The sequence below is a fragment of the Lygodium microphyllum genome, chromosome 4 (assembly GCF_053477565.2).
Source record: "Lygodium microphyllum isolate KBCC chromosome 4, Lygodium_microphyllum_v1.1.10, whole genome shotgun sequence".
In the NCBI taxonomy this organism is placed as follows: Eukaryota; Viridiplantae; Streptophyta; class Polypodiopsida; order Schizaeales; family Lygodiaceae; genus Lygodium; species Lygodium microphyllum.
Window position 1 is genome coordinate 105617948 of NC_141138.1, and position 23097 is coordinate 105641044.

The 23097-nt window shown below is 45.3% G+C and overlaps 1 protein-coding gene across 3 annotated transcripts in view; it reads left to right on the forward strand.

Annotated features, from left to right (window-relative positions):
- LOC148037434 (uncharacterized) overlaps positions 1 to 23097 on the forward strand; it is an 86822-nt gene that overhangs the window by 47220 nt on the left and 16505 nt on the right. For all 3 annotated transcript variants that reach the window (XR_015690651.1, XM_087676369.1, XM_087676370.1), the window contains exons 7-10: positions 10552 to 10627; positions 10738 to 10872; positions 13559 to 13852; positions 13962 to 14201. Coding sequence is in view for 2 of the 3 variants with exons in the window: in XM_087676369.1 (XP_087532495.1) it covers positions 10552 to 10627; positions 10738 to 10872; positions 13559 to 13852; positions 13962 to 14201 (745 nt within the window). In the remaining variant the exon portion in view is untranslated. The remainder of the gene's footprint in view (positions 1 to 10551; positions 10628 to 10737; positions 10873 to 13558; positions 13853 to 13961; positions 14202 to 23097) is intronic.

Below are 23097 nucleotides of genomic sequence, written 5' to 3' on the forward strand. Positions count from 1 at the left end.
AGCCTCACTTGAACCTCCATAATGTGATGGAAGTTGTCCTTGTAGTCACAAAGTTGCCTCATGCTCAAGCAGCATTGAGGACATATGAAGAAAATTGACAGGAGTCATAGATGTCTGCACTTGTAAAGCATTCACCACTCCATCAAACTCTGGAGGAAGCTTGTAGATTATTGTACCAACGAGATGTGCCACTGATAGGGGAGATTGCATAGTGCGGAGCTGGTCGTGGATTTGGGTAACTCGAAGTAGAAATGATTGGATCGTATCTTTGGGTTTAAACTTCAGTTGTTGGAGCTAGCCATAGAGAGTAACGGCCCTCGTGGTGGAAGGAGCCTCATACATCAGCTGCAACTTCGACGGTACGTCTTAAGCTGTCTTGCAAGAGGTGACCGCCAGTAGGACTTCTTTGGAAATACACCGAAGTAAGGCCGAGTAAGTAAGCAAGGGCATCATCCGAATCCCATGTAAGCACTACTTCCTCATGGTTTTCTTCATCAAAATCAAGTGGAACAGGAGAAGGACGTTGAGGACGCGCAATAGCTCCGTAAACCACATACCATAACTGCTTTTGGATGAACCAAGCCTTCATCGCCGCACTCCACCGGTGATAATTAGGTCCATGGAGCTTGTCATCAGTGGATGTGCATGGAGGAGCCATCTGTAGAGGATTTAGAAGAAGGTATTTGGAGTGGGAACACAGCCAAAACACGAGCATAGACTACAAAAAGCAAGAGTGCACATTCAGTATAACCCAAAATCTGACCAAAATAAGACAAAAGCTGCTGCAAAAAGTCAAAAAATAAGTTAAAAACTACCAAAAACAGCACAAACAGCCTGATAATGCAAGTGCCTAGCCAGGAGGAGATGCAAAGACACCAAAATGCAGGCTGAAACGGACAGGTAGGCTATATGGATGCTGATGTCAGCAAAGAATGCATGTAAAACAGGTCGCTTGGTTGGAGCAGCAGTTGCCTGATCAGCAATGGTGAAAACCGTCCTGAAATCAGCAAGAAAACATAGCAGGAGCACTGATCCTGAAATCGGGTACTATGTCAGAAGTGGTGCAGCACTGAAAGCATAAACATGTGCTGAAATAAACTGCTGAACACAAGACAAAAGAGAAAGGGAAAGAAAGAACACAATATAGATGAGAACTCAGATGTATGCTCGAGAAATGGAATCCATATATCAGACATGAGACTGTTGCATACAATAGTGAGCCATTGGCTGCATGGGTACTGGCACCGGCTCTTCTCTCCATGGGACCTCGCTCTTCTCTCCATGGGACCTCCAGGTGGTGAATTGACTAAGGAGGATGCGGCCAGAATATATAGGCATGAATAATGCCATAAAATATGTCAGGTCGGCCAGCATTAATGTTGGCCTATTGGTAGCAATAAATGCCATAAAGCATAAAATGCTACTGGATAAAAATGCCTGCCTAGCCCACAATACATGCTTAGACTCACACGAGTTGACATACTTTGCTATTAGTGTATACCTCTCGAGAAGGGGAATCATAAAGCCTATATCCATGGATTGTGAGCTATAACCCATGAACACCTGTTTTTTGGAAGCTAGCTCAAAATTGTCCCTCTTCTTCTTTGGCATGTGAACATAGGCATCACACCCAAACACCTTGAAATAAGAAACATCTGGCTTTTGACCAAAGTAAGCCTCAAAAGGGGTATGGCTGATGTGGGGATTGATTAAGGATGTGGACAGTGGTGGCCATTGCTACGGCCATAGACACTGAGATGTCTATTGATGCTCCATCATAGTCTGCGCCATCTCGATCACATTGCAATTCTTTTGCTCCAATATGCCATTCTCTTGAGGGGTATCCTTTAGTGTTGGTGTCTTCACAAGCTGTAGTCGTTCTAGTGGGTCAGCCATCTTCCACGTCAACAACATTGACATCCATAATCTCACTTCCTAGGGTACTCGATCCACCTATAATCATGGCCTCAGTTGTCTAGGCTATGGTTCTACATCTCATGACTTTGATCCATCATATGGAGCTGTCCTAGCATCATACATGCCTTGCTCCAGGACTTGCCAACCCTAGCCTTGAGGATGAGGTAGAGCTCTCAAGAGATGGATAGCCTCCATGCTGACTTTATCGACTGTCATCAGTAGATTCAAGCACATGATCAGCAGGTGATCGAGCTCCAACAGCTATTACTCGAGAGATACTTGGGTGGCCAAGGTGTAGCAGTCCTTGATGTCTAGCATGGTCTATCTCAAGGGTGTGTATCATTATTATAGTAGGCACATGCCTTGTTCCGCACCCTTGAGGACTGATTTCGGTGATGCTCATTGAGGATGGTGAGTCATCTTGTGGTGGGCGACTTATACACTACTTATGTATACAGTATAGGCAGGGTTTTTGACTTGTATATCACTTGTGTACAACATAAGGACAAGCTTCTATTGAGTGACTTTTACTTTAGCTTTAAAGACTAAGTCACTGCAGGCAACTTTGGCTTTTCTGGATATTTTTTACTAGAGAAATCTCTGGACCTGACTGATGAGATGTTTGGACTGGACTGGACCTAGATTGGAGGTCAGACCTAGGACTCGGAACCCATGACTGATTTTTTAGACTTGACTCTGAAGTCTGGACCCTGGACTCTTGAATGAGGGCTGAACTCTCAGTCCCATTTCTTAGTCCTTTCTGGACGAGACCTTGGACCGAATTGCTTGATGGACTTTGGTGTGCACTGAGATTTTTTCTTCATGTCAGTCTTTGTCCAGAGAAATAAAAGATTCAGGAGATTTTTTGTATTGCCCCCCTCTTCTATAAAAGGGGAAACTCTCTTGCAAAAAGGATTATCTGAAAATATCAAAGTTACTTCCTCTTCTCTTTCCCTCTCTACTTCACCTCACAGTTCACTGCACAATTGCAATTCACTCTACACTCCAGGGCCCAGGCCAGTCCACCTCACCTAGCACCACCACCACACTGCACTTTTCACCTTCACCACTCCACCACACTGCTCTCACCTCTGCAATCTTTTCACTTGTCTTATCTCCTGCCACCTCTCTCTAGCACTCCTGTTCTTTGTTCTTCCTCCTCTCTCCTCTTTGTCCTCTCTTCACTCTGTCTCTTTTGTGTTCTCTTCTCATCTCTCTCTAGCACACACACTCCTGTTCTTCTCTCTCCTCTTTGTTCTGCTCTCTTCTATCTATCCTCTCTTCCCTTTCTCTCCTCTCAGTTCTCTCTTCACCTCTCTAGCACTCCCTCTCCTCTTTGTTGTTTTCATTCTCTCTCCTTTCTTCCATTTCTTCCATTTCTTCCATTTCTCTGTTCTCTCTTCAGCTCTCTTTATCATTCTTTTTTTTTGTGTAAAAGGTAATTGTATTAATTACGAAAAAAGTACAAGTTTACATGATTACAAGATACACGGTGGCTCTACACCATCACGTGCATGTCAAGATTGTGGGAGAGAAGGAAGGAGTCTCACTTGAAGCTTTCTTGCTTGCACAATGGGGGAAGACACACAAGGGTGGAGGCTGAAAATAGTTTTTCCTCTTCTTAGTTGTGTAAGCCAAAAGAACTCAAGTACAAAGAAATAGAAGAACCCTATATATGGGTCTCAAACCAAACTCAACTAGCTAAGGTGGCATACTAACTGAGCCACGAACTAGAGTAGATAAGGATAGCTATCATGTAGCTATTATTCATGGGCGGTGTACCAACCGCGTCTGCAACTGACAAGTTGGTGACATAAATACACAACGGTCACCCTGGCGTATCACGAGTGGAGCTCGATATCTCAACAGTGCAAGAACTCTCTCTCTCGCTACAAGAAGTAGACAACTCAAGAGTTACAAAAAGTCATGGCGAAGACACAGCAGAAATTGCCATATGCCAGGGAAGTAAGTCCTCCCGAGGGAGCAAGTCAGAAAGCCGAATAAGATCTATCTGCCAGAGTAAGAGACCTTTAAGCCTGGCCATGTGTCCCTGAACATTAGAGGCGGAATAAAAATAAAAGCATTCTGAATGGTCTAGTTATGCCAGCAGCCCCAATATCTAAGAAAGTGAAACAAGATCTTCATATGTGGTTGTGTCGGTGTGGGGTATTTGGGCTGCCCAAAAACCCAATCAAACGGGTGTAGCGAGAACCCGACCACTGCACGCCAGATTGCCGACAAGGACCATATTTTCTTAGCTAGAGGGCAAGAAATAAATCGATGACGAGCTGATTCCACACTGGTGGTGCAAAAGAAACAGTTGCCATTGGAGATGCGACGCTTGGAAAGGGCTGAAGCCAGCGGAAGACCACCAATCATTACCCTCCAAAGAAAGGCCTTATATTTGAAAGGGGTCTTGTTCAACCAGGCTTCCATCACTGTTACCCTCCACCAGGACCGAGATTTACGCAATCCCCATAGAGTATTAGCTTTAATGACCAGCCATTGATGATCTTTAATCAGAAGATGATACACCTGGTTAGCTGAAGCCTTTTCCAAATTCAGCCGTCCTGCAAGGTTCCAGTCTTGCCAGGGACGATCCGAAGCAAGGGAAAGAAAGGGTTATCTGTGTTGTAGCATCATCAAAAGCTGTCCCCATAAATCCCTGTATCCACGAGGGATCTTGAAAAGTCTCCTGGCTGTACAAAATTCTATCAACACCTTGTGACTGGCCAGGGTGGCATCTGCTACTGAAGTCAAGCCCAAACGTGCCACGCGGTTAAATTTTGGTCTAAGCTCATGTTTCCCTTCCTAAGAAAGTAACCGCGAGACTGCCAACAATTCCAGTTGGAAGGAGTTAGTGACCAAACGGTCCTCCGCTGGATGCCACTGAGCCTTTTGGAGGACCAGTCTCCAGTAACATACCAAATGGGCAAGCAGAGATGATGGACTAGAGAACGGAGCCACCAAGAACCCCGAATTTGGGTATTACCATGCCGCAGCCCGTGATCCTCAAGAAAATAACGGGCTATAACAACCCACGGGTGATGATCCAAGCACATGGCGCGAAAAAGAGATCAACAGAGTGCCAGCATATGAGTTTTGGCATCTAAGATAGCTCCACCACCCATGCGTTTCGGGGTACATGCATGTGACCAAGAAATCCATGAAATGCCTGCATGCAAGGAATCCTTCTTTCATAACATGAAACGAATATACTACGTAAGAGCAGTCAATGCAGAAGTAGTCCAAGGCAGCAATGGCAAGAAATATGTGAGCATTGGTAACATAATTGTCTGAGCCACTTTGAGGCGAACATGGAAGGGCCAGGCCTGTGACTTCTAATACAGAAATTTCGCTACCAGTTTCTGTGAAATCCACTCTAGGAGCTACTTTGGCGGAACATCAACGCCCAAAGGGTACCCAAGATGCCTAACAATGGAGCCACGAGGAACAACCATTCCCTGCCAGTCCAATGACTGCAAATCCGACTCCGTGCAGCTGAGAATACCTAATTTCAAAGCATTGATGCGAAGACCAGAGGCCTGACCAAAGAGAGCCCAAACATCTAATGCTTTACGAAGATTATCCTTGTCCGCACGCAGAATCATAAAGCTGTCATCAGCCAAGGATTGACCAATGAAGTGCTATCCAGAAGGAAGAGCCAATCCAGCCAATTGCGAAGAAGCTGCCAGATGAGATAACATCGAAAGAACTGGATGAGTCGCAAGGGCAAAAAAGAGAGGACTCAAAGGGCAACCCTGTCTCACAGAGCGGGCAAGGACAAAAGGTTGGGTAACACCTCCATTCAGCATGACTCGCAAAGAAGCCGCAGCACTAATGGTGTAGATCAAATGAGACATCCGAGCACCAAAGCCCATAGTAGACATAAGTTGTGCAACGAAAGACCAGTCCATATAATCAAAAGCCTTTTCCAGGTCCAATTGAATCAGCACCACCTCCTGATTAGAATGCCTTGCATAATCAATAGCCAGTTGCGCATTTAATACATTATACAGAATGTTGCGGCCCTTAATGAAACCATATTGGAGAGGATGCACCAGGGCAGGAAGATGCTTATGGAGCCGATTCGCCATTAGTTTGGCAAAGAGTTTATACATAGCACCTATCAAAGAAATTGGTCGCCAATGTTTCAACATAGACGGCGAAGGAACTTTTGGAAGTAGTTTAATAAGTCCTTTCCATGAGGAAGGCATGAACCCCGTTTCCCACACCTGCTGAAACATAGCCGTCAATGGTTTCGCCAATTGGGTAGCAAAGACCTCAAAGAACTCATTGGTGAGACAATCCCAGCCAGGACTTTTATCCTTGGGCAAGTGTAACAAAACATCCATAACCTTTGTCTCACAAATGTCTGCCTCCAACGTAGCTTGCATGTCTTGGGGAACTTGATTGCGGACCAGATCATAGAAAACTGAGCGGGCATGGGTAATTTGTTTTGAAGGTGGAGAAGTGGAACCAAGAAGGTCGAGGAAATAATTCCTACACATATTCACAATAGTCTGTGGATCAAAGACCATTTGACCTTCTGCATCCTGGAGTCTGGTCATATTCTTACGGGCAGGAGAGGCATGGAGGGCTCGAAAGAACTTATGCGTTTGGCAAGCACTGTCTTGCAAATTCTCTGTCAGATTTTGCAATTTGGCCTGCTGATAAGATTTCAACTGAAACTCTCTAATAAGAGCAGCCAAAATGCATCTCTAGTGACAGCATAAAAACATCATCTGGAGTGTCCACCTGCAGAGAACGAACCAAAGCTAGTAGGTCCTCCGTTGCCTGTCGACGCCGCCGACAAAGAGAGGCATGATGGATCCCATACTGCTGGGCAATCCGCTGCACATAAGAGAGCAATCGTTGAAACGAAGCATTGCCCTTAGAAGAAGAGAAGTCCAATAAGAATCTGTCAATCAATTGCTGCATATAGCCCTGAAATATTGAATGCTTCAGATAAGACGAGTTGAAATGCAAAGGGAGTCTATCCAGAAATTGCTTAAAAGGTGCAATGGGTTGTGCAAGCATCTCCAGCTGTAGAGGGAAATGGTCCGAGAAGGCATAGTGCTGCAACACTTTCATTTCGAGCATCCCACGAAGAAAATCATCTTTCTGCATTATGTACATGCGGTCCAATTGCAACCATGTAGTCGCGTATTGCGCAGAGTGGAAAGTAAACCCTGTAGAAGAAGGGTGTAGCCAAGACCAAAGGTCTTGTTTAAGAACGTCACGAGCCAACACATTCCACACTCAACTTTCCGGAGCGTCCATTACCGAATGCTCCGATGTGGATTGCGAAGTATCCACGCACATATTAAAATCCCCCATCAAGAAAACCCTTCTGCCGAGTGACAAGGATGCCCGCAAAGTATTCCAAAGACCCCGGCTGGATAAAGGATCATTTGGAGCATAGAGGCCAAGTAGCCATAAGATCTCTCCTTCAAATACAACTTCAATCACCACAAAATGACCGTGGACATTATTTTTAATAAGAACCGGCTGATATTTTTCATGCACAATCATAAGCACCCCAGAATAATGCATGACATGTGTCCCTGCATAAAACAAACGAAAGCCATGGGAATCCACAACTTTTCCTGCTTCGTCGGGACTCTTGTGCTCAACAGCACACAGGACATCCCACTGATTCTCATGCAATACAGTCCACATGGCATGTTGCTTATGGCGAGAACAAATGCCCCGCACATTCCACGTGGCTATCTTCATGTGTGTTCAAAAGGAAAATTAGGTACGAGGCACAGCTTGCCGCGATTTAACCTTTTCTGCTAGCATGTCAAGGACTCCTTCATCCAAAAAATCAGCTAACACAACAAAAGAGTTCCGACGGCCAGATTTGGAGGTGGACGGTATATTTGCTGTCTTGGGGATGGAACGGGGATAATGATGATCCCACGGGGTAATCACATTGCCTCTAGTATCAAAAGCCAATTTAGTAGGTGGACCCTTCGGACCTCGTCCATATATGCTTTCCTGGTAGGCTGATGACGGGGAGCCGAGGAAGTCATAGCGGGAGCATTGTGCTTTGAAGACAACATTTCTTTCCTGCGCATATAAGTGCGCATGGAATCTTGTGGGGCAGTAGGCACAGTATCCGCCATGCCAACATCAAACCTTTTACCTTTTTTTGTACGTACATCAACCCATTCATTGCCACGGGAATCCAAACCCGAAACCTGTTGTTTACCTTTGTCCAGAACTCTAGGAGGCTGGGTTGCATCCTGCAACGGAGCATCAAGCGCCATATCATCCATGGGCAGCACAACATGCTCAGTATGTGAAGTCAGTGGTTCTCTGGGCATTCAGCCATAAAATGCCCCAATTTCCCACTCGAAAAGCAGTGCCTTGCAAAGTTACCCCAGTTCAACCGAAAGTGCAAAGGATGCATGCCTGAGCAATTAAGACATAACCACGCAAGCCTTTTCCTAGCAGTGTCCCATAACATACATAAACGGTTACGATTCATGGCCCTGAGGCTCGGGGGGACCAGAACAGTGCCCACCATGGCCATGGCATCCTTTAACAGGGGACAATAGACCGCCGGGCAATTTTCCACTTCAACCCACACCGGGCACTCACGTTGAAGCAGGCGCTGAAAATCTGCCATTGGGCGCCATGGCACAACATGAACCAAACGGCGATCAAAGAACAATGGCAGTTTGAACAGGAGATCAGCACGATGCTTCTCAGATTTCAACAACACCTCATAGAAACCTCTGGGCCCAACAAAAATTTCTTCAACACACTCTCCTTGTAACAGATTGCGCAGCCACTGACGGATACGGGAAAGCACTAGGATCCTGCCAGTGAAGAAGAGTATAACAGCGCGTTCATAAAACACTGAAAATGAGTGCAAGACATGTTTCGGGTCCACAGTGGCTTCGAGAACATCTTCAGTTCCAGAGTCAGCAAACGCTTCCTGATTATGTTGCACATAATCGCCAAGTAGAGTGTTGGCAAACTCCAAGAGATGCTCCCAGTCAACATCCTGAGAGTCCACAGAATCCGAGGCAACCTGCGCATAAGAACGATCCTGATGATCCATTGTCTCATCTGACGTATGCTTGGTGTGTTTGCCCACAGGCTGGAAGTCAGGACCAGGGGGCATCTCCTGTGTGCAAGGAACCATATCTTCGGGTTCCTCTGTATCAGAATCCGGGCCAAGTGCTGCCACCGTTTGGTCTATACAAGCCATATCCAGACCCGCCATGCTGTATCACTACGTGTACCGGTCAGCGGTCGAACCAGGAGCTCATGGGGAACAGAAATGGCGCCAGCCTTGCTCTCTCTCTCTCTCTCTCTTTGTGCAGATCAGTGGGCACGCTGTCCGGGATGCTGCCTCTCTGATGACGGTCAGGTTTAGGGTTTACAGGAGCTGGGCACCTCTGCAGGAAAGGACAAGCACACGCAGGTCGTCAGGTTTAGGGTTTACAGGAGGTGGGCGCCTCTGCAGGAACGGACAAGCACACGTAGGCGGAGCCTCGAACAGCAGCACAGGCGACGGAGATGGGGCGGCTGCAGATGTGGCAGTGCGACAGGCAGTAGACAGGGCGGGACGGAGGGCGCGACAGGCAGTAGACAGGGCGACGCTCAGGGGCGAGGCGTAAGAGATGCAGGGCCATGTTACGGAAGGGCGACGGCAGGGACCTCCACGCCCAGGACAGGTGATGGACGAGCTCACCCGACGAAGGGCAAACGGCAGCAACCACGATCCGCCATTCTCTCTTCTGTCTCTCTCTCTCTCTCTCTCCTAGCTCGCTCTCTCTCTCTCTCTCTCTCTCTCTCTCTCCCTCTTTATCATTCTCCCTCCTCTCTCCTCTGTTCTCTCTTCATCTTTGTCTAGCACTTTCTCTCTCCTCAGTTCTCCTATCTCCTCTTTGTAACATCATGAGAGCAAATGTTTGGCACCATCATATTGGGGGCAGACACATACAGGATAGTCTATGGAGTCTCACAATGCATAGCCTATGCTCTTTCATGGTTAGATGGCAGAATACATACCAACAGCACCCATTCAAGATTGCAGAGTACTTCAGAAAAATTTAATTCAGAATCAGAAATGTTGTGTACATGAAATTACAAGGAAATCATCAAAATTATGTGTTGATGGTGGACACAAGGTAAACTTTCATGAGTTTGAGCTATAGTGAACCCTGGCTTTCAGCAAGTTCTGCCAATTAAAGGTGATAATTCAAATTTGGCCATATTGAGAAATAATGGTACCGAATTTGTCACTTCAAAGTAAGTACTTCTAAGGTAAGATATCACCGATTGAAACATGATATGCAGCCTTTGGTCGGATTTTGAACATCCGGTAAGTCACTTTTCAAGCATTATGGCTACCATCCAAACAAATAGAGTTTGAGAATTTTTGCTGAATTGGTAGTGTTGAGAAAGCTACCTCTCAGGACGGTATACTTGAAATATTTGTATTTGAGGAATCAACATGTCTGATCTGGTTCATCCAGGCCTGGTGTGTTCAGGGGACATCAGCGAACGAGCTTGTGTTGCTACCCCCCTAACAGGGATGAAGGATTAATGCTAATTTGAGGATCATATCAAACCTGAGCAGCGATTTACTTTGCTTTTTTTGGGTGTATGCAGACCAAACTGTTGTTTTTATTCTGAAGGAGATGTGATGCATGTCAGAGCAACTGAAGACATTCCTCACGATAAAGAGGTATGCTTTGCTATATATGTTGTTTGGTTCAATCTATCAAATTTGACTTGAATGTCTAACTGTGTACAAGGTTATTATGGTTCTAAGTTTTGGACCTTGATTTTTTTCAGCTGTGCTTATCTTACATCAACCTGTATGAGTCACGCATCACCAGGAGGGATCAACTATTAGTAACAAAACATTTTGAATGTTGCTGTTCACGCTGCGTCGAACCAATTTCTTCTTCAGTTGATCGATTTCTTGAGGTTTCATCGATAAAGATTCTTTTGTTGGTTTTTATGACATAAGATATTTATAACTACATGCTTGCATACACTATGCAGGCACAATCTCCCTATGTATCATTATGATGTGAAAATATAATGAAATTGAGGTTTGCATAAGTTGTGTTGTTCAAACTAGTCTCTAGAACACAATCAGGCATTGAAAGACTCGAGAGGAACAGAGAATCATATGGGAAGAAGTGATGTAGCAAATTGTGAGTGAGAGAGCCTAGGCACACCATTTTGTGATGTAATATATTCGCAGTTACAGGCTTTCATACAATATGCAGGTACAATCACTCTATGTATCATTATGAGGTGAGGAGTTTGCGAATTCAAGGCTTGAATGAGTTTCAGACTAGTGTTTAGAACACAATTAAGTATTTAAAAGCTCAAGAGTAATGGGTAGAAGTGACTAAGCAGATAAAGTGTGTCTTTATGAGAGCCTAGGCATGTCATTGTCTGAGGAATAGGGGGACACAATGAACACAGTTTGGATCTTATTGTAAACACATTATCTATACGAAGAGGAGTTGAAAGTGCAGGAGGGAGGCTGCTTACTCCCTCTTGAGTCTTAGTCAAGTACTGAAGGGACACTACAAAAGTTCTAACATCAGGTCAAGTGCCAGAGGGAGGCTGCTTAACTCCTCTTTATGTACTGAAGGGAATGTATAAGCTCTCACATCAGATGAAAGTGGAGGGAGGTTGCTCCTTATAGTCTGCTGCCGACAGATTGGTTTACTTTGTGCCAATGCTTGTTGCCTGTTGGTTTCACTATAGGTCAATTTAACTGCTGCCATGTGGCAACAAATCTGGAGGTGACGAGGGCACTCTTTCCCACTAAGATTGTCCCAAGATGCTCAGGTTCCTTGTAAACAGAGAGTAGCTCCTTTGCATTCTTCTCTGATTTTAGATTGTCAAGCCACAAAGTGTGGGTAACAGGATGCATTTTAAACTTCAATCAGGTACCAAAACTTTGTGTGTTTGTAATTGGCAGGAGAATTCCTTCTAGTTCTGTGGTATGATGGTGATAAGCATAATCTTCCATAGTATTTCAGCAAAATCCTACATATCAAGTCAGATTTGGTAACTTTAAACTGACTTAGCTTAAAGGAGCTAATGTCCAGAGCCAATTTTCTGGTTTCTGCTTGGTCCTTTCCACTTATTCGCTAGATAAGTAATACATGTTCTGACTTAATTTGATGGACACATACTGAATGATATTGTAACTAGTGTCAAGTGTGAGAGGATTGCTAATGAAATCCCTTAATCGCCTTTTTGTTGTCTGTTACCTTTCAAGAGGGTGCAGCAATATTCTTTTTTTTTGGTGGGGGGGGGATGTGTTTTTACCAGTTCTTCTTTCCAAGATATGTGCACACGTCCTAGTCTTTTAAGCTGAAGGACTCCATCCTATTTATGAGAGGAGGTCTAGGTGTATATGCACACATGCCTAATTCTGTCGTTGGACTTGTTAATGGTTAGTTAAAAGCTTATTTTTTGGTCCCCTCTCTAGAGTCATTTTTGTCAGTAAAGGCTCTGGCTTCTTGTTGGTGAATATCCCTTTCTAAAAAGCCATGCGTATGGACCTAGAAAACGTTTTGACTACAGGAGGAGCTACTTTTGCCTGGGTAATACAAAGAAATCCTTCATGTAACCACCCTAAGATGGCTATTGTCAGTCCTGTATTGGATATAGCTGAAACCTTTTGTAGGCATATTAAAATAGGGTGGTGGTTCTCACTCTCCACCAGCCTTCTCCTCTTTGAAAGTCACCATTCATGAGTGATTGATTTTGCTTTCCGAATCCAAATGCTTCATATTTTCATTTAAAAGTTTGTTTGATTAACTCTGATTGTAGCGAACTTTTGAAATGGTGGTTTACTTGCAGGACATCTAACTTCTTGGATGCCTAGCAAACGGCCAACGAAAGGACAAATTTTTCACTTTTGTCTCTTATAAATAAGCAGCAGGCCTTATGCTTCATGTACACAATTGTAGGGTTAAAAGTTGCCTTTGACAAGCTTATTTCTCTGCTTGCCGACATAGCTTTGGAGATATTTGGCTTGAAAAAGGAAAAAAGAGACCACATTGAGTTTGATGCAAGAGGGTGATTCAAGGTTCACCATCAAGGGGCAGGTCTTTTGTAAAATTTCCACCTCACTTTAGCCTACCTAAGCTCAGTTTTCTTTTTGATTGAGGGCCCCACTGCATTGTCATTCTAGGGCTTCTGGCACAAGTGGTAAACAAATAACTTGTGACGCAAGGAACTGCATCGCTTATACTAGGGCCATCTAAATGTTTAATCAAACTTGTAATGCAGTTTGGGAGCATACTGTAGGTAACTCTTTGATAGCCTGCAACCTGTCTCTGATTGCCATGGTCAATTCTGCATGTTGCTTTTCTGCTTGCCATTTTTATATCCCCATGTGGAGTTTGTCTTCATCCTATTTCCAAGTGGTGTGGGTGAAGATTTTGTGAATCAAAGAAAGTTTTTTCTCCAGGAAGAATGTGAAACAATCCATGACTCCTGCATTTCAAAGAATGCATGGTCTGGGATATAAAACTTATTGAAAGTCCCATTAAGCTCTTGTGTTTGTTCAATTTGAGCTGAGTTGATGATCAACTAAATATGGTTCAGAAAGTTCTCTCAAGTTTTATGTTTATTGCAGGGAGTGTTGTGCAATGTCAAGGGTTGTGGTGGGGTAGTTGTGAAAAAATTCCAGGAGGCACAAAATACTGCTAATGAAGAACCACTTGCATTGTGGCAATGTGATTCATGCTCTGGAATCTTAGATCCAACATTGAACAGTTCACAAAATAGCCGCCTTAACGAAAGGCCTTGGGATCTGGTAGCTCAGGCACAGGAAAAATTGCATGCAGCCACATTGGTTTATAAAGAGAGACATTTTAAAGATGCTCGGATTCAACTTGAGAATTTCATTTCTGAATTCTCTGGAAAGCTGGTTTGCACTCTTGCAGATTGTTTCCATTCACTTTGTGTTTGTGATGAGGTGATTTCAATTCATGCTTTTATTGAGTGTCTAATACACAAACATATGGTGTATTTTGCAGCATCCTTTGCACGTGCTTCTCTTTGATGCCTTGACACCTTTAATGAACTGTTGTCGAGTTTTAGGGGATGCAGAAAGTGGTGTCAGGGTGTGCCGCAATATTATTAGCTGCCTGGAGAAGGTGTCTACTGGACCATCTCTGGAGCTTGCAAATTTCTACTTTTGTCTTGCAGAGATGTGCTCTGAGTGTGCAGAGGCAGTGCATCTCTCTCCAGTCTTAGTGAAACGATACAAGAAACAGGTACACCCTGACCCTGCAGTGTTTCATTACCTTAACTTTTCATTTGGGTAAGACTCTATAGTTAGACAACAACAGTCTATGACTTGTCAATAGCTTATCAATAATGTTTTCAGCAACACTCCCCCCTCCGGCATCCACCCCCCACGGAGGCGTCACAGGCCACCTCACCCGAGGAACTCCATCCCCCCCCCCTTTCCCCTTCAAGGCTACTGGCCCCACACCTGCTGTGTGCCTCTGACCACCCCACCAGCCCTTGACTCTACCCCTCCCCACCATCACCCCCGCGGACGCCCCCACCCCCCGGTCCCCACCCAGCACAGGTGACCCCCCCCTTTCCCCACAGGAGGGGAGGAGCCCCATATGCTGACATCCTCCACTCACAGGCAGTCGAGCCTCCCTTCCCCCCACAGCCACCAGCTTATCTGTCCATGCCACCCGTCACACTTTCCCGAGACGGGCGCAGCTGCTACCACGGGAGTTTCTTCGCAGTGGACTGTGGTCTTACCTGAGAGTTGTGGAGCGCGGAGAGTTTCCACTACCCGTGGAGGTGGGAATCTTTGTGGTACGCAAGTCAAGGAGTGGCAAGGTCCATCTACTAGCACCATTGGATGGACCAAACTACGCCTTCTTCTTGTAGACCGCTCACATAGGAGACTGGATGACAACACAGATAGAGGAGGAGGTGAAGAGCCAGGTGGTAGACCACATCTTCTAGTACACGGGAGAAGGTGGACTTGTACTTTTCTCCCAATAGTGGCTAGGTTGCATGAAGGACATTAATTGGTGGGCTGGGGCCGAGGTCCCACATTTGAGCATTATCTTTCGAGCCCCCTTGTAGTGGAGAGCTCCGATGGATGTGGTCGAGTGCTCCTTCACGCAGGCGGCCCGTTTCTAACAGTGTACAGAGTCTTGCCTCTCTGCCTGGTTGATAGATGCCTTGGTGGTACAACAAGACACGTCCATCACCCCCATGGTTCGTCCGAGGGCTACCATGGGGGAATGGAGTTCACAGTCCAAGCCAGCAACGAAGCGTATCTGCATGCCTTATAGCTTCTCTTCTTCGTCAGCAGCTTCCACACCGAACGGATGCTTGTTCAGTCAGTCGCAGGTCTCCCTATGAGTTTACATCTTGCATATTGGAATGTAAATAGCCTCCACTATAGTGGAGCACGTGGTTCCAGGACGTTGATCATTTGGTAGGAGCTGTAGCTTGCCCTTGCCGGACAGATCAACGATATCTTACTTCTACATGAGCACAAGCTCACTCCCGCCCAAGCCCAACAAGTAGGGAAGGACACACCTACCGGGAGCACACCATCGGTGTCCACGGCAGGGGTGGAGGCGTATGCACCTCTATTCACTCGAGCCTCACCGCCTGTGTATGGGACCTCAGGATGATCGTGGCAAGGAGGGTGCTATGAATCAGATTGGATATCGGGGACTCATGCCTTGGAGTCCTCAATGTCTATAACCCCTATCGAGGTTAGGGCACGCAATAGGTTCTGGGTGGAGATCGCAGCAGGACTCCAAGAGGTGGACTCTTGGATTGTTGGAGGAGACTTCAACAACCTGGAGGCCCTAGAGGACTAGTAGGGCAAAGGTAGAAACTACCAAGGCATGGTTGGGGAGGAGCAGGAGGCATGGGAGATCTTCCTATTGGTAGTAGGAGCACGCGATGCTTGGAGAGACCCAACATTCCACAGGAGGGAGAGGTCGCTAGATTTCTCTTGGGGATACAGGCGGCTAGGCGGAGTCTTGCTGGTGCGGTTAGACAAGTTCTATATGGGAGAGTAGGGATGCCCTCGCGGGACACTAGGTAGGACAGTTGACTGGCACCACTTTGTCCACCGATCACTGTCTGATTCTCCTGACACTTGACCCCCTAGCATCTACTCTAGACACACGATCTTGTCGGATCCTTGATGCGATCTACAAGAGGGAGGAGGTGAAGAGACAGGTTGAGCAGATTTGGACTCGGGAGTGGGGTAGGAGGGACCAATCGCAGAGGAGGTGGCAGAGGTCCTAGCCAAGTCGAGCAGTATCTGCTAGGAGGCAGCCCTACAAGCCAAACAACAGAGTTGGGAGGAGGAGAGGGCACTCCGGTGAGACCTAACAGCCACACAGAGATTACTATAGGAGGCACTAGGGGATCCCATTCTCCATGCACAGGAGGTGTATGCATGAGCAACCATTGCTAGCCTAGAGTACAGGCATTCGGAGTTCTCATTCTGCACCTCAGCAGCCTTCCAGGCGGCGCAGAAGGGGAACACGATGTGTAGGGAGTTTTTCCATGTGTATCAGCCCCGCACTTCAGGAGAGCAGATATACAGCCTTCGGGATCAACATGGGAGGATCCGTTCTAGCCAAGACGAGGTGATGGATATTGTTATTGACTACTATAGACGCCTTTTCCAGCAGGAGGTAGCCTCAGCTAGAGGACAACGATGTAGACAACAAGTCTAGGATTACATCGTGTCCCTCGTCATAGAGGAGATGGGAGACTCCCTCCTAGACCCCTTCATAGAGAAGGAACTAGAGGAGGCTTTCCATACACAGGATGGGCAGAAATGCTCAGGAGAGGATGGCCTCTCTAAGGCCTTCTTCATTATCTATTGGGAGGTGGTGAAGGACCCCTTACTGTTGGCCTTCCAGGAGATCTTCACTTCAGGACGGATGCCAATGAGTTTATCGGTAGGTATTATCAGTCTCCTCTCTAAAGGGTGAGACCGGTTGGAGCTATCCCAGTGGAGACCGATCACCTTGTTGTCAGTGGCCTATAAGGCATTAGCGAAGATGATTGGTAGGCGACTCCACCCTGTGTTTCTAGACATCATCCATGACACACAGACAGGCTTTGTCCAGGATAGGAGCATCCTAGACAATGTCTTCACCTTCTTTGAGGCGACAGAGTGGGCCTAGCACAGTGGTGAGGGTTTGGCTTTACTACTAGATTTCAAGAAAGCCTATGACAGGATGGACGGGGACTTCTTAGAGGGCACCTTGGTGAGGTTGGGCTTTCCCCGAGCATGGATCCGCGGAGTCTTTGCACTATACAGATCGGCTATCAGGAGGGTTCTCATAGGTGGTAGGGAGGGGAGGAGTTTCGGCTGGAGAGATCGGTCCGGCAGGGCTGCCCCTTGGCCCCATACTTGTTCTTACTCTTTGCAAAGGTGATGTCTCACTACCTCGGGTCACGTGTGAACGGGTTATGCGGCCTCCGACTTCCAGTGAGAGAGGAGACAGAGTTGTTAGACTTGGAGTATACAGATGATACAACACTTTACATAGAGGACGATGAGCTGATGCTGGAGAGAGTGAGACTGGCTCTTGAGGTGTTCTGTATTGCAGCGGGAGCGAAAATCAATTGGCGAAAGTCGGTTGGTTTCCTTACAGACCCATACTCTAGCACGGAGTGGGGTGTCCACCTTGGATTTAGATGGGTGTGCAGAGAGGGCAGACCGTCCAATACCTTCTAGGGCGGCCTCACACCAGGAGGGTAGACTTGGAAGGTCCTATTGAGGAGGGTCTATAGGAGTGTAGACCGAGGCTTGGCGGTGATTGGAGGCCATCCTTGAGATGGATCTTCACGACAGCACAGATCACCCCCCCTAGATCCCCCTTCCTATACAACCGGCTTCGTATGTGGCAGGGCATCTATAAGGCCCTAATTCAGATCCCCCCGAGCTGCCAGGAGGAGATAGACTGTGAGCCGGTAATCTGGAATCCCTAGGTTAGAGATCAGGATGGGGTACAGATTGGCGAGTGCCCCCACATCTAGTGGGCTGGGTGGGAAGATGGCCCGACTCGTACCATGAGGACATGGTGAGAGGTGTATAGGGGGTGGTGGACGAGGAGGTGCTGCAGCGGGCATCAGGTTGCCAGAGACGAGTTGAGTTGAGGAGAAGAAAGATTGACGCAGCAATACCTTAGGAGTGACTTGCCCCTCCAATACGAGAGCCGGTAGAGCCTTGGGAGGTATGGGCTGCTAGGTTTTCACCAACATGTATCCCCCTTCAGGTGGCAGGTAGAGTGGGCGGCGCCCCACATGGGACTTTCTTCACCGTACAGAAGGGGGGGCATCTGGCCCTTGACAGAGGACAACGGGATGAGGGGATAGTTGTCCTTTCATGGAGGAGGATTCGGGTGGTTGGTCTTCAGGGGAAGACATGGCGGTTGGACCCTTATATCTTCTGGGAGGAGCTCAGGGAGTGGCACCTCTGGATTTGGGAGGGTAGGCCACTTGATGAGTTGGAGTGGGATTCGGGAGAGTGGCTATGGCTGCTATATGAGGTTGGGATGCAGGACACGATATTCATTATTGAGGCTGGGTCATGCACAATGGTCGGTTTGGAGGCTCTACTCGTCTGCTAGGTCCTGGAGTCCAAAGCAGACTGCTCTGAGGTATGGGAGATCGTAGGTAGTGTTACTAGATGGCACATCTGGAAGGCACGGTGTCAGGAGGTTTTTGGCTGGGAGAGACTTTCAGTACAAGTGACTTTAGCAGAGCTTTGGACCTCCATCATCCATTCCCTCTGTGGTCGATGGGACCAGGTATAGGGCGAGTCTCGAGCTTGTCAGGAGCTTCGTTCTCATTTCATGTGCACTTGGGGCGGCCAAGAACTGTTTTTCGTGATGCAGGCAAGTAGCCCCAGATGGCGATACACCCCCCCTCCATGGCTTCTTGCCCCCATCCCCCCTAGACCGCCCTGACAGGCTTGTATACTTGATATATCTGTGACTCTGCATCAGCTCTAGCTAGTCTGTTGAGCATGAGCACTTTTTTGTACTCAAGGTTGTTTCTGGAGTAATATAATTAGGCAGACTTTATTTGCAAAAAAACAAAACACTACTATCTAGTACTTTTTGTACTTGCCGCTTGGCACTTGTGACTTCCTATACTTTGATCCATGAACCATGATCCATCATTGTAGCTATCTTTTTCTAAATCCATTCTACATGTCTTCAATTTCATAAGTAAAATTGGATCTTGGAAATTACTTGTGATTAGAGTCTTGATTTACATTTTGTCTCAACCTCCCGTCATGCTCATGAGTCATCGTTGAAAATTGAAGCAAAGACATATGTGGTTTGTAAACTGTATTAGTATTGGATGGATAATACCTTGTGATACTCTATCTCATGGGTAGCTACTCTCATGTTAAAACTAGTAATATTTACTAGCCTAACCCCTACTCCTTCTTCATTGACAGCCCCTGAGGAACACATCTTTCTCCCTCGATTGGTGTTCTTTACTCCGTATTTACATGGGTTGATATGGAAATTGCAGCATTCAATAGGCTTCTATGGCCAACATTGGCCTATGAGACAAAACCGTGGTTGTCACGTTTGTGTCGAAAAATGACTAAGAGACCAAAGAGACAATAGGGTTTGTGGGGAGAAACATAGAGTGTGCATGGCAAATATTGAGAGAGTATAGAAACTCAGAAACACAAGGACATAGAGATAATTCACTGAATCATGCTATGAAGGAGAGTTGATGCAATAGAGTGGAAGCTCATAAGATGATTGCACTGTCCTATCTAAATTAGGTGGCAGTACATGTGAAAATTCGCATAGTAAAGGGAGCGAAATGCAGTCCTCCAAGTAGTAGGCTATTGAAGTAGTCACTGAAAGGTGAAGGACAGCTGTCGAGGGAGCAAACCGCAATCCTCAGATGCCGTTGGAGATGAGGAAGATGATCACTTGCTATCGAGGAGCAAACCACAGTTTGCAGACGCTGGGGAGATAGCTTGGGCAGCAAACACAACTCCCAGCGGCTAGAATGCTGAAAATTGGAACTGTAGGAACTTGGATGTTGGCGCTTGTGTGAAAGGTCGACAAATGTGGAGGCAATGCTAGATGATGACAAACACAAATTCTTGAGTGAGGAAAGTTGACGCCAATGCCCCTAATTAGCAAACACAAGCAGTAGATGTGCTGCTAGGTGTGGGAAGATGATGCCAGGGTGAGGGAAGTTGATGCCAATATCCTTGATCAGCAAACACAAGTAGTAGATATGTCGCCAGGTGTGGGATGATGACGCCAAGTTGAGCGGAGAAGGATGAATGCCCACCAGGAACCACAATATCTGCATGAAGGGGTGAGGGCAGTGGAGAGGTAGGAGAGAGAATGTCAGAGTGATGAAAGAAGAGGGGTGAAGAATGACCGAAGTGGTTGAAGAATGAAGGAAGTGATGGCCTATTTATAGGCATAAGTTTTCTAGGGTGGCACACCACTGAGTGGCGCCCATTGAAAGTGACCAAAATGAGGACATCAGCCCTTTTTGGGACTATCAGTGCAAAACCCTAATTAAAGTGAGGAAACAGAAGAAGTGGTTTCTCAATAGTCCGATAGTGCTTGATTAGTACCGTCCGATACTAGTACGGTACTAATTGGACTAATAAATCTTGGATCTACGTCTGGTGCTATATCTAATGAAAAAGAATCGTACATACAATATTAATGCCTATACTTAATGTTGGGACTTAGAATAATACACTCCAAACATTCAGAGACTTTATATTAGGAGTTTACATATTAAGAGCTTGAGGATAGAGAGGATGAAGAGCTTGAGAGTGAAGATAGGGTGAAGGCGAGCTTGAGGGAGTGGAGGTAGAGAGCTTTAGGAGAGAGAGTTTGAGAATAGAGAGCTTGAAAGTTGAGCTTGAAATTTGATTTTGAGATTAGAGAAAGAAAGAGTGGAGAGAATATATTGTCTGAAGGGCTTTTTGAGAGAGAGAGAGAGAGAGAGAGAGAGAGAGAGAGAGAGAGAGAGAGAGATTGGGGGTATGTACACGTGTTGTGGTATGGGTACTAGGAACCAATATATGTTAAGGCAAGTGGATTCACTATGGAGCCAACACATTAAGTGGTTCATGGAACGGTTCCTTTTGTTTATAAAGACTAACTTTATTAACCGTGACACATATGGCATATTATGGTATGCCAAGAACAATGCACTACTAGATTGGATAGGTGCATTCCATGATCAAATGATGCGGGAGGTTTATATTCCCACCCACTATTCACAAAAAACAACAAAAAAGTAGGATTGGTCCAATGCTTGCAACATTATATGGTCACTTGGTCATGGTATGTCCGAATGTTAGGTCTTCTTTATGAGATGGTTCAAAAGGCAACATACATAATGCATCTAAGAAGATGAAACCTATTGATGGTTTGAATATTAATGTATATGATCATAATGTGGATAGGCAACATGTATTGATGGACAGTGAGGGTGATAATACATGTAAATAGTTGACTTATACAAATATGTCTTTTGGCTTTCATGATAGTCACCATGAAGAAATGTAGTCTTCTACACATATGGACTTTTTGGATTGGTTTGATATGGATTGGAAGCATGATGAAAAGAGTGACATTGTGGTAATGGATATGTAGAAGAAGGTTAGACTTTCAAAAGTCAAATTGGAAACTATTGGTTTGGGGACTCCATGACTAGTTTGAGGTATGTGTCTCCTTCAAATAGCGTGGGGCACCTAGCTTGAACTATGCTATAGGCTTTGTATTTGTAGATAAATTGGAAACTATTGGTTTGGGGACTCCATGACTAGTTTGAGGTATGTGTCTCCTTCAAATAGCGTGGGGCACCTAGCTTGAACTATGCTATAGGCTTTGTATTTGTAGATATACTGCTTCTCGCTCTCCACATGCTCTTGATATAGTTTGTGCAGATCCACTTAGCTCTGAGAATGTGGGCTACCCTCCTAGTCTCAATCTCAATCTGATGAGAGGATAGCCTAAGTTATTCAAACCAATGGCTACTTGCATCTCATGTGGCATGTATACATCTAGGTATCTTGATCTCACAATATCATGAGAATGTGGACTGACCTCCTAGTCTCAATCTCAAGCTAATGAGAGGATGCCCTGAGCTAACCAATGGCTGCTTGCATCTCATGTGGCATGCATACATTTAGGTATTTGGGTCTCAATATATCACGAGGATGTGAAAATTTGAATCTTTGCTTAACATTTGATTAAAGAGTTAATGAAATGTACAAATGTGACAAAATTTTAGTCAGTGCCAAAGGCAAAAATAGCTCAAAACTATTATTAGTCAATTGATTAATTAATGTCAATTCTCTAGCTTCATTACTAACACTTGGGGCTAATTAAGTGGTCTATGCCAATTCTGATACTAGGTACCACCTAGTACATGTCCAATGTAACTTGTTAAAACTTTTACCTATGACACTCATTGATATTTCGAGGTTTTAAGTCACATATTGTAAAATAACTAATGTGTAGCTGACATGTGCAAGTCACATTTGCTCATTTGATTAATTCTTTAATCAAATGCTAATTATTTATGGCTTAGAAAAATAATCCGATTGGCCAACAATTTAGTTAGCAAGGTAAATTTATCACCCAAGTGACCTCGAGCACTCACTATCCAACAACATGATCTAATTAAGCAATTAATATTAATTCTCTAGTGTCATTATTGACACTTATTACTAATTAAATGGTCCATGTTAAATTCTGAGACTAGGTATTGCCTAGCACTTGTCCAATGTAACTTGTTGCAGCTTTTGCCTTTGACACTCATTGATATTTTGGGGTCTCAAGTCTCACATTGTGAGATAACTAACCTGCACCTCACATGTGCAAATCACATTTGCATATTTGATTAACTCTTTAATCAAATGCTAAGTAAAGCATGAAAATTTCACTTCCTTGTGATAGATTTAATAATTATTTATGGCTCAAATTTTTTTTTTGATTGGCCCAACATAAATTGGTTAGTCCAATCTTACCTAAGTGATTCTGATCATTGATTAGCTCGGATCTGATATTAATTCATCAATTAATGCCAATTCTCTACTGTCATCAATGATACTTATTGTTAATTAAATGGTCTACTGACACA